This window comes from Carassius auratus, unplaced genomic scaffold, assembly GCF_003368295.1.
Source record: "Carassius auratus strain Wakin unplaced genomic scaffold, ASM336829v1 scaf_tig00216558, whole genome shotgun sequence".
In the NCBI taxonomy this organism is placed as follows: domain Eukaryota; kingdom Metazoa; phylum Chordata; class Actinopteri; order Cypriniformes; family Cyprinidae; genus Carassius; species Carassius auratus.
This window is the reverse complement of record NW_020528631.1, coordinates 720,092-733,207: the sequence shown is the minus strand read 5'-3', so window position 1 is coordinate 733,207 and position 13,116 is coordinate 720,092. Positions and strand designations below refer to the sequence as shown.

The following is a 13,116-nucleotide window of genomic DNA, read 5'->3' as shown; positions in this document are numbered from 1 at the left end:
TTTTGTTGCTGTTATGTGATGTAGAGGTGTCTGACTAGGGGGGAGACGTGGGCTGATGACATCATCATTTCAGAAAATATACGGATTAGCCATCCAGACGAAAACGCAAAGACGGCGTTTTCAAATTTATCCAATCTGGGACCGTGTGGACGAAACGCCTATCCGATAAAAAATTTGTGCGTATACACAGAAACGCATCTCCGTGTGGACGGGGCCTTAGTTCCTGGTTTCGTTCCTGGAAAATTGCATCATGCCACTGAATTAATATTCATGAGTCAAGATCATAAGTTTTATAGTGTCTTCTTCCCTTAAGTTTAAAGGGATACGCCACCCAAAAATGACATTTTTCCCATCATCCTTGCTTCTAACTTGAAGACAGACTGAGAATTTCAGATTCCTCAAAGTTGAAACTTTAAAAACCAGGCAAAACAAATAGCATTGTAATCCAGTTCCAGTCCCCAGTTGTTTAATCAATCCATTCCCAAGTGAAATGAGGGTGTGTGTGTGTGTGTGAGAAAAATACTAATATGCTAAACTTTTTAAACTATAAACCATCATTTCTGGCCAGCTGTGGTACATGCGTTCACTTGACGTAAACACAGAGGTAATCCATAAACCCCCAGCTGATGAATCAGTGTCTCCTAAAGCAAAACAATGTGTGTGAGGTGTGTGTGAGGAAAATACTAATATGTTAAACTATTTAAACTGTAAGCCATTGCTTTTAGCCCACTGTAATACTCGTTAATTATAATTAAATGTCAAATGTGATGTACAGTAAGTGCAGCAGCACTCATGCAGGTATCCTTTTAAAAAAGAAAATAGATCTTCTACATAAAGTTGATAAGAGTAACCCTCTCTGTTTTTGTCCTAGCCTCACCGACTATTAAGCTGCTTGTGGAAGACCCTATTGTGGCCAACCCTGGGCAAACAGTAATCCTGGTGTGCATCATCTCTGGAGGCGAGCCCACCCCGAGCCTGACGTGGGTTCGGAACACCGAAGAGCTTCCAAAGAAGAGTATTCTCAAGAGTGAGACCCTTACAATACCTGCCATCAGCACGGAGGATGCTGGTGTTTACAGCTGTGTAGCCAGTAACAATGTGGGAAATCCTGCGAAGAAATCCACCAACATTGTCGTCAGAGGTGAGAAGCCAGGCCTTGAGGCTTTGCTGGTTTAGTTTGTTTGGTCTAGATGTACAGTATCATAGGCATACCAAATATTGTTTTATCTGAGTTTGATGTTAAAGTGGCCTGGAGTGCTTTGTGACAACCTTAGAGTATGAGTTTGCATCTGTTTAAAACTAAAAACTGCCAGTAGGTGGTGGTAAATATCTTTATGAGTAAGTAATTAAGTCATTACTTCATTTTTGTTTAAACTGCTGATTCGTTCAGGAATTAAAAAAAAGGCTCACTTTCTGAATGGGCCATTGAATCATTGGTTCACATGATTCATTCAAAACGCAGATTCATTCAGAAACTAATCACCGCTGTGTTGCTCAGAGACACACCACAGTTTTGCTGTGGCTTTATATGTAATATTTTCATTGCCAAAATAAAAATATTGTGTTTAAAATTTAACACAATATTAACTTATAATTTACTGAACTGTTGTATAAAATCAGATTTGCACTCATTCGGGACAAAAATATCTAGGATATCTCTCGCTGCTCTTGTGAAATCACATATCATATGATGTAAACATTAGGGCTGGGACAATAAATCGATGCTGAAATGATTCTGATTCTGCGATTTTCCGAAGGCATCATCATTCTCTCTTGAATCATTTCTTAAGCTTAGTTTTTAACAGAAGGTGGGACTGCATGCTTTAGAAATAGCAGAATTCTGCTTGCTTCCCATTCCTTACACACGCACCATTTGATCCTAAAATAATAAAGTTTGAAAAGGTTGAAGCAAATGACAAGGATGTTCACAGTGGGCATGTTTACATTAATCTTGCATCATAAAAGCATAAAAGCCAATGTACAAGTACATTTAACCACTTGCATTGATCAGCTGAACGCACAAGCGCTCTTTGTGAGCATTTGAGTGTGCGGTTAAAAATTTGCCGAGAGCGCTATTTGAAATGTAAAATGACCATTGCAACAGGTCTGGGGCAGGGCGGTGCGTTAGCTGCGTTAAAACATTTCAATCATGTTAATTTTCCATAGCTACTTAATTAATTTAACACAAATTGACAACCCTAGTTTATAGTTAAAATCAACTGAAAATTTACAACCAAAACAAACCACATCACAGTCCTGGAAACCTTAGAAACGTTAAATTTGTCAAGCCAATGTATTTATGTAAAATAGTATTTCAATTTGAAGTGCTCCCTCATGTTGTATAATTCTGTTTTGAAAGGTTATGAACAAATTACATTGTTAAACCAATGAAAAAACGTTTCTATGCAAATAAATATGACATTTGTATGTAGTATGTTATTGGTGAATGAGACCAATTGCTTAAAAAAAAACAAATGTTTCCAAATTTTTTCACAAAAATATTAAGCAGCACAACCTTTTTCAACATTGGTAATAAAAATAAATCATTCTTGGCCATTATTGAATCAGCATATTAGAATGATTTAAGTGATGAAGGATTGTGTGACACTGAAGACTAGAGTAATGACTTTGCCAACCCCCGAATAGACTGCATTTTAAAATAAATTAAAATAGGAAGCAGTTACATTCAGTAGTTTTATTTTTATTGAATTTTTTATTAAATAAATGCAGCCTTTGTAAGCTTAAATACATTTTGAATGGGAGTGTGTATATATAGGATGCTGCTTGACAAAATGCAAATAGTCCATGTTAGTAATAACATGGGGGTGTAAATAGCATATAATTTCCTTTAAACTCAGTGTAAATTGCCTCTGCTAATAAGTTTTCAAGGCTCTCATATTGGCAGTCAGCATTTTCAACTATATTCATTTCCATTTATCAATGCATAATGAATTACTTAATGATTATCATGAAGGTAAAATGACAGTACATGGGGTAATAAATATATTGACAATGAATGCAGCACACAGTTATGAATAATGAATGACAGTATGCATCAAGAAAACAACCAAGTTGTGGTTTGAAGCTGATGTGAAAGGACGAAGATGTTGCAACATCTGAAGCGTTATTAGAAAACTATTTGTTGAAAGTTGCTTGAAGGTTTGAAAGACTGAGCATTGCTCTGAAATGTCTTATAAATAGGTGTTTTTCCAGCCAGCATCATTACCTAGTGCAATGAATATCCATGACTTTCACGTACTAAATCTAGATAAAATGTAATGGAGAAAAGGATTTGCTTTTTCAGGCATCTGTGTGCGTGTGGGCTGCTCTCTGGTGAAGCTTTACTATGCATGCTTGGAGCAGCTGTTGTAGCTTACTTCACAGTTACTCCTTCTCAAGATTGATCCCCGGTGTGCTCCAAAAGCTGTTTACACATCTGGAGGTCCAGGTTTTCATGTGAATCCCTTACTGTCTGTCAGCTCACCGGGTCTGGGAAGAACAGTGAGATTACGCATTTCCATCGTGTGTATGAGACTGTAGAGTATGATCGCTGTCTTCAGTGTCTGGGCCTTTAGTCAAGTGTCTTCTGCGGATGCATGTCCATGGCATCGCTGTGATCGCATCCCTCCCTCCTCAAGGGGAGTGGAGCAGATCCCTCTGACGCTACCTGTGCCGGTTTCTCTGCCACGAGCAAAGGACTGCCAGCTAGCACTCTAGGAGATTGGAGGGTGACAGTGAGAGATTCTCCGCCGGGCCACGTCCCACAGACCTTACACTTCTCCTGCAGCGCATGTCCTGTGCGGTGCTGTGTTCAGGTTGTGGTGTTTTCCATAGACCCCACTATATCGTCACAACATACCTCGTAGTGACCGACTGATAGGGAACATCTGGGTAATGTATGTAACTATCCTTGAACTATTCGCTGTGGCCGGGACACATTCTCTGCTCCTCGGTGTAAAACCTAATGAGTGGATGCATGCTTATATACCTGTATGCACAGGGAGTGGCTCAGCATGCAAAGTCCACTAGAGTTTTCTCTTAAATTCAGAGATGACTGGGTTCCCAAGTGAGACCCCACTATGTCATCACAACATAACATTTCCATTCCCTCCATCAGGGAACGAGGGTTCATCATTTTTTTTTTTTTTTTTTTGGACTGCATCATTTTTAGAAACCTTTTAAAATCTCCTTTTTACAGTTTGATTGAACTCATGAGTTTGGTTTGAAAGAGAGTAATTGTGGTGAATAGATTCTTACAGAATACTTCACAATTTAATGTCTTTTGTATCACTCAGCACTCTTTCTTCTCACATAATAAAATTATTGAACTCAAATCAGTAATAATTGTATTTTTTTTCATATTCCATTTAGTTTGTCATTTAATAAGTGAGATAATACTATCAGCTGGACATTGTCGTAAATTATACAACAGTTTTTGTCTTCAAATTTGATTGTTTGAGCAGTGTTCCATGAGCACTGCTATAACAGTCTTAACAGCACTGGGAGTTTTCACTTTTTGCATCACTCTGCTTATCTGGACTCTGTTTGCATTAGTGGTGAGGACTTTTCAGTATGTGCAGCGGATGTTCATGAATGATTAACTGAATAATAATGAATTCAAAATGAATAACTGGTCAACTAAAACACACACACACACATTTGTTTTTGTGAAAAGTGGGGACATCCCATAGGCGTAATGGTTTTTATACTGTAGAAACTGTATATTCTATCGGCCTTCATCTAAACCTAACCCTCACAGGAAACTTTGCGCATTTTTACATTCTCAAAAAAACTCATTATGTATGATTCATAAGCTTTTTGAAAAATGGGGACATGGGTTATGTCCTCATAAGTCACCCTCTCCTTGTAATACCTGTGTCATACCCATGTCATTATACAGACTTGTGTCCTGATATGTCACAAAAACAAGAGCGCACACACCCACACACACACACACACTGATCAATTCAGGTATGAAACAAGAGACCTTTGCTATGAGTAAGTCATAGAATTATTCATTCATTCATTCAATCATTCAACTGATTCATACAAAAACACTGATCTGTTCAAGAATTGGAGGTATGCAACAATTATGCTGCTGTGCTGGCAAAGCAAAAACAGATTTACTACCAAATTTGTTTATAAAATGTAAATTACTCTATATTAACATTGTTCATCTAATTATTGTAACAAAAGCAATATAACTATTGTTGCACAATTGTGCTGCTTTGCAGTACATTGTTCCACGTTAGAGTGCAGTTGTTTATTGCCAAACATTACATTCCAAGACACTTTTTGCATTATTCATTCATTGTAATAATAAAATGATATTATTTTAACATTCATTCAAGACTTTGTTTTCTCACAGATACTAATTCTCTGGTGGCTCTGTTTTTAGTCCTGATAGCTCTTCTATAATTGCTATTGCAGAAACAGACAATCCAAGCCACTAAAAAGCCACTTTTTCTGGAGCATTAGACATGCAATTATTTTGTCTGACTGCTTTTTTTCTTCTTTTTTTTACCTAATGATCCAAAACCCTTACAACACTATCAGAGTATTTTCAATGTATATTAAAGGGGTCATATTAAGCTATTAAAATTTTTCCTTTCTCTTTGGAGTGTTACAAGCCCTTGAAGATCTGTAAAGTTGCAAAGACTGAAGTCTCAAATCCAAAGAGACGTTCTTTATAAAAGTTAAGAGTCAACCACTCCTACTTAATACAGCTTGTTCTAACACGACCCTACATGTCTTCATCATGATGTGGGAAGATTTGCATAACACTGCCCAAATGTTCACTCAAAGAAAGATGGCATAACTTTTATTCTGTTGCCGCTGCCGCCATGTTGTGGAGACACTGTGTGTTTCATGTTTGGCCTTCCAAAAGAGAACACAACTAGAAATCAGTGGTTAAGTTGTATTTACAACACCGTTCCAGAACAGCTGAACCTAAATATACAGATGTCTGCAATGCATTTTGCGGAGAACAAGGAATGTTTACTGTGAGAGTAGCCTACAATGCCGGTGTCTGTTTCTATAAAATGGGACAATTCCAACTTCGCAAGGACAGTCTGGCACTTCTGACCTAAGGTATGTAAGTAAGTTTTCATATGTAAAGAATTTGCCACTGATGATTCAAACGCAAGTTTTAAGCGGTGTAGAGTAGTGCTTGTTATTTGTTGTTTATGTTTACACAGTACGATACGCAATGTGTAAAAAGACAGTATAGTCATTATAATCATTAATTATGTCCCCACTGGATGCAAAAATGTCTCATTTGTAATGGATTTTATTGGTTTTGTCTCATCACGCGGCTGGATACATCACAGTGTTAAGGGACATAACATTTCCGTCACACACTTAAGGCATTCAGCCAATTACAATGCACTGGAAAGCTGGCCAATCAGTGTACACCTCGCATTTCATAATGATTAGCCTTGTAAAACCATCATGTTTCAAAAAGGCGTGGCATAGAGGAGGAACAATAATGTACAGCATGTGGAAAATATTTTTTTGTGAACCTTAAACCACATAAACACATTGCATTACACCAAATACACAAAATAATGTTCTTTTTAGCAACGTCATATGACCCCTCTAATTTAAACTAAATTAACTTCCGACAATGCCGTTCACCTTACTTTTTTCTTTTTTTGATGTATAAGCCAACTTCTGATCATTTTCTACTACATTACATGGACAACATGAATGTGGCAATATCATTACCATGACTTTATGGCTCACTTGTGGCCAACACTGTCTTTTCGTCCTAGCCGTGGTTGCCATTTAGGCTTTATATGCTTTTCTTATGGATGGAAACAACAATATTGGCCAGAAAATATGATAGGCCCATTCTCTAGCTCGATAGATAGAGCACGGTTTTAGAATATAAGACTGTCAGAGGGGATGTTACAAGCATGAGCTCCACGGCTTCTTTCCTGCACAGATGGCAGAATCTCATTTGTTGGGCAAAATAAGCCAGGGATTGGAGAGAAAACGATATTACATGGTAGGGTTTGGAAGTTGGGTAATCCCAACACACTCTGCTGGCTACCTGTACAAAGCTTTATTATAGCAGCTGGACTGGTCATTTGAAATATGACCTTTTCTCCTGCAATGGGAAAAAGAGCATGTGTAGCCAGATGGGGCAGTGTTTGAAGTGAAGAGGTAGAGCTGTTTGTCCAATCACTGTTTAGCCAGGAAGCTGCATGCTTGAAAATTGATGAAGGTAGAATAAGATCTATGATTAAAGATTTTAATTACATATAAAATGTCCATTCATTTGGATTACACAGTTTTAACATTTAAGTAATAAACATAATTTGATGCATATTTCTCAGTCATACATAATGCCATAAGAATTAGATTTATCTAATAATAATAGTAAACTGAATGTTATGTAAGTACAAAATAAGTTTATATATTAACATAATTATATTCAATATAATGTATACAATACAATATAAACACACACACACACACACACACATATATATATATATATATATATACATATATACATATATACATATATAACATGGTTCCCTGAGAGGGAACAAGACACTGCATCCTCTAGCAGTCACTATAGGGAACGATAGAGGATGCAGTGCGAGTTCCCTTGAAAGGGAACATACAGCATGGTCAGTAAAGCCATATTCCTGGGTGAATGATCCTATGAGCCTGTTTTTCTATTTTTGGTGTTTTAATAAAATAAAGGGAATTCATAAAATATGATACCTAATTTTTATTGATGATACCTCTGCATTTGGAAAGAGAATTGTATTTCTATTTTCCAAATACTTTGTTCTCAAATTCAAGAGAATTTCTAATGGAATTGTTAAGGATTTATTAAATCATTACATTTCTGATCCCTTTCCCTGTTTATGGTGCTTTTGATGCTTGCTTATAATTGCATGAAAATTGTATGCACTCCACACAGGAAAATTATGTAGTAAATGATGATGGAATTTTAATTTGTTTTCCATTGCTTCCTTTAATATAAGAAATGTCTTGAATAATCTTGCTTAGCTCCTACACAGGACAAACACAGGGCAGTGATTACGGGGGCAGATTGGTCTGATGAGACTCATAGTGGGACGTTATTCAGCAGCACCCAGGTGGGAGTAACCAGATAGCCATCCCTGAGTAAGGCCTTTTCTGACAGCTCTATTCCAAAACCCTCTGGCAGCATCATCAATAAAACCCACCCCACCCTTCCCCAGTTATCACTCCAATAGTGAGCCTTGTCAGTACCAGCACAGAGCCTCTTCAGCAGATTATGCCAAATGTTGCAGGTTCTGCTCTGCAGATAGCTGGAAAATAACCTGACTCGTTCTTTATAAGATATTTATTAGCTGGAGTTGGGGTGTTGGGAGGAGCATTGATAGAAGAAAGGGTATTGCTGAGCCTGCACACTGCCATAGAAACTCATCTTTTTATTTATTTACAGAGGCGATATCATCTCCCGTTTGGGCCATGTTCCACCAAGCAATCAAAACAGGCATGCAAAGATTGGTCCTACCATCCCCCTACTCATGGCACCTGAAATTGATCTTATTTCTGATATGTAAATTGCGTTCTACCTGAATCGCTATGATGGTCGTTCACATAAACTATTTTCTCAGAAAAATTGCTATGCACATTCGCCGTTGTCTGTAGCACAGCAATGCATCAGTATTGTGAATGCGAGGGCACATTGGTGAGATTCCACAGGATATTATGACTGGATGCAGCTTGGCCTGTAAAGCTGTTTTCAAATTAGCGGGTCCAGCGATGATCCTCTCTTGCGTTGCACTACTTGACATATTCTTCCGCTAAATAACAAAATGGATAATAGAGAATTCAGTTGCTTTTGATGAGGCGGTAATATTAGCAGAGTGCTGCAGTGGTGACATACTACAGCTAAAAACAGATTTGTATTTAAGCATTTCCTCCGCTGTAATGGGAGGACTCACATCTTGTTGGTAGAGCTTTATGTTGATTGTAATACAGCCTGGGGAACGTGAGATGGTGGGTTTCATTCAATCATTTTTTTTTTTTATTATTTACTCTACATATCTATCTATCTATCTATCTATCTATCTATCTATCTATCTATCTATCTATCTATCTATCTATCTATCTATCTATCTATATATATATATATATATATATATATATATTGTTTTGCATTCACAGAAATGTGGCACCACATATTCATCAGTAAAAGACTTTTCCTGACTATTCTGACTACACCCAGAATATGCACGACCACAGGGCTGGTCAAAAGGATTATTGATTCTCATATAATGTTACAAGAGCGTTTTGACAATGATATGTTCTGATTGCTGAGCTGAGGAAACAGCTAACAAATTATAATATCACAAAAAAAGACGTATCCAAAACATAATCATTTGAAATGCATTCCCCAATACCCTTTGCATATATTTGACACCAGAAAGGAATCATCTACGAGCATTGCAAATGCATTATTATTGTGTGCATGCCATGCACAGAGCATTGCAGTAATTCAAGGTGAAGTCTTAATTCTTTCCCAGACATTTCATAAAACAAACAGTTACAAAACACAGGTGCAAATGGTGGAGAGAAACCATTATGTTGTCTCTTATGAGCTCCTTGTTATATTCTTCTGTTGGAAAGCTCATTAAAAGTTGAAGCAAAAAGTTGGATTTCCATTTTAAGCTTTTTTGAAATTTCAAGAGATGTTATTACAGCGGATTACTGTAAGAAATCCTCCTCAAACGCTCAACGTGAAGCAGCCTGGCTTTAAATGTTCTGGAAAGATTATGCAGCTTGTCTCTTGGTAATTGCTTACCTGCAGTGCCTTTTGATAATGACAGAACTCATGGGAAGGAACTGGACTCAAAAGCATTAACACCCTGCAAGTTTTATGGGGTCACCAAAGAGCACACAGTTATCTCACCACAATATTATGCTATTGATCAAGTCGCAAATTGACCAGTAAGGCAAGGCCTGCCGAGCTGAACCTTACCTTACATAATGAAACCCTGCGAAGTTGCAGCTCTGCTTTATCGTCCGTCTCTCTCTTAATATTCACTGGCAGTATCAGCATCGTAGTCCACCTTGAAACATCCTTTCTTAAGAGTCCAGATTGTAATAGCTTTTAATATGTGCAGCATGAAGGCAAATTATATTGGTTAATAAGATATCATAAAAGCTGTTTTTAAATAATCCAGTGACTGGTGAATAATTAGGGCCAGATGCACAGCATTTTTCAAAAAAAAAATTGGAAAATGGTGTTTTGCTTTGGCTCATGGCTAGCTTGAGATTTGGGATCCCACAAGTGACCAAGACATTTGACGTTTATCTGACCGCTTTACTCCTGTTGAGAAGAGAGCAGTGAGTGCTAATGAAGATTGAAACAATGCTTCAAATTTATGAGATTTCTGGTTTCTTTTATTGAAGTCAATGTGAAATGTGACTTTAGAAAAACGACATTCACAAACTATTTTACTTGTGGAATGTGACATTTCCCAGTGGAACAAGTAAAAATGTAGAGCAGGACTTGATTTGATTCACCGGGAACTGATCAAATTGTGAAAATTGGTCTGCATTACATTTGATGTATAATCATTTTTTATTCTTAACTGTTTTAAACTAATTTTAAACCTCTTAAATAGATTTTTTTAATCATTTTTAAACTTTATAAAATTCCATATTCTATTGTTGTGGTTTTATGTAAAGCACTTTGAATTACCATTGTGTATGAAATATTCTAGATAAATAAACTTGCCTTGCCTCTCAAATGATGATGATATATATATATATATATATATATATATATATATATATATATATATATATATGCATGTTTTAAGTGTACATTTATTTTTTTTTAAATTCAATATTGATGTTTTCATTTTAAATGTGTATATACATCAAATTAAAACATAAAAGTCCAAAATGATTGTATTATTCATTGATTTTTAAAATTTATTTAAAAAAAATCTGAATGTATATAAAAAATAGAATTTCAAGTAAATCATTTAATAAAACAATACCACCAGGAATGTTTATTAGTAATAAGTGGTTAAAGTCGATTTTGATTTCATGTTGACTTTAGAATTTTTTTTTTTTCTTGAGAACAGCAAGAAGCTATTTCGGTTTATTTCCTGTGTTATTTTAACCCCTAAATATCTTAAAATAGCTGCTGTTCAGTCTAGTGTGGCTTTTAGTTTGAGTTATTTATGAATGTGAGACACACTGTGCGAGATCTCTTAATCCAACCTGGCAAAGATTCACTCATTATTAGCGTGTGTGGAGTGGTGTGCAGGAGTGAGGAAAGTGTGTGTCATGTCACGCCGTTCTTACATCACTTCCAGTGTTGTATATGTCAGTATGGTTGAGTCAGAGTTCTTCTCAATGTCATTGTCAAAGGATTGCGGTTCTGTGAAAGGAATCTTCTGTTCTCCGAAGAAAGTGTGTGACTCCCTGACAATCCCTTATCTAAATAATATCACGTGTTTTGTTTCTGGAGGGGCCCTTTGTTTATTTCTCACCTTTTTGCGGGGTGATAGTGGGGTGGTGTATTTTAAGATCCAGCTTTATTTGTGCTGCGTTCACAGGCTAAGATGGTAGTCATCCACCTTCATCCCTTGAAAATAGCCCATGGGTATTTTATTAACATTCTTAGTTTTTTCATTTGTATGTCATTGGCTTGTCACAGTAATAATGGCTTGAAAAGCAGTGGTGTGAATGAATTGTGGCAAAATGTTGTACATTAAAATGTTTTGAAATTACATTAAGCAAAGACCTTTTAGCTATGTACACTTACGCACTGCATTTAATGAATCATTAAATGTGCAGTACAAATCTTGTATGAAGAGATTAAGAGACGTTATGATGGGAAATGTCCAGCATGTTACTACCTCTTGAGCAAACTGATATTTTATAAGAGGAAAGAGTCTTCATAAATGGATGTTTATTCAACGCCTTCTTTTATCTACCAGGAACTGATTAAAACGCAGTTTTCTAATTTTTGTTATAACTAACTAAATATTTTATATAAAAAATACAAATACGTACGTAATATGAAACAACTCAATATTTTACTGTACTTATATATTTGCTACCGTTAAATGCACTTTTATTTGAAAAATCTATTTATAAAGAAAGAACCATGCATTTGTGTGCAGTAAATCAAGGTAGTGAGCAGAATATTTTTATTTTATAATATTTGTAATGATTTTGAGGTACATTTTAAAAGTGTAAACATATATAGAAAGTAATTTAATTGAAACCAAGCTGAATTTTGTAATTCTGTGCATTATTTGTGTTTATTTAGTTACATGTTAGCAATGAAATGATCCTTTCTTTCCATAAATGTCATTTCCACCACTGAATGCTAAAAAACAAATAATATTATGTGAGATGTAATCAAATTCTCTTGTGAAGTATGTGTGTTCAATGGTAAAATAATCTAATGAAAGTATGTCTTAAGACTTATTTTCAAAAAGCTGAAAGGGACAAAATTGGCCAAAGCTGAAGAAATATCCCCATGAGCTGAATGTTTCATTGATGTTAAATCAGTCGCATTTCATTCTGTCCACACAGCTCTGAAGAAGGGCAGGTTCTGGATCACACCCGACCCCTATCATAATGATGACAACATCCAGATCGGCAGAGAGGTGAAGATATCCTGTCAGGTGGAGGCCACGCCGCCTGAGGAGCTGATGTTCAGCTGGCTGAAGAACGGCCGTCCGCTGCGTAGCTCAGAGCGCATGGTCATTACCCAGACTGACCCAGACGTAGCCCCGGGAACCACAAACCTGGACATCATCGACCTCAAGTTTACTGACTTTGGCACTTACACCTGTGTGGCCTCACTAAAGAACGGAGGGATACCCGAGATCAGCATAGACGTCAACATCTCCTCCACCACTGGTGAGTTATTCTTGTCCTTTACTGGTAATAGCTGGTTTTCCTCTTTCGGGACAATTTTAACAATGTTATCATCTCTATGAGATGGCATAGTAAATTATTTTGCATTGCATCGGTTTCATACATTTATTATGACAAAATCCCTTTTTTTCTGGCTACATTGTATTTAAACTTTATTTACTTATATCTGCTTAATGTTGACTATATTTGCCCAAC

General features: G+C 36.5%; 1 protein-coding gene across 2 annotated transcripts in view; it reads left to right on the top strand.

Moving 5' to 3' along the window:
• The window catches only part of LOC113098423 (MAM domain-containing glycosylphosphatidylinositol anchor protein 2-like), a 131,791-nt gene that overhangs the window by 64,405 nt on the left and 54,270 nt on the right, over positions 1 to 13,116 (top strand). For both annotated transcript variants that reach the window (XM_026263486.1, XM_026263485.1), the window contains exons 6-7: positions 872 to 1,141; positions 12,574 to 12,903. In XM_026263486.1, coding sequence (XP_026119271.1) covers positions 872 to 1,141; positions 12,574 to 12,903 — 600 coding nt within the window. The remainder of the gene's footprint in view (positions 1 to 871; positions 1,142 to 12,573; positions 12,904 to 13,116) is intronic.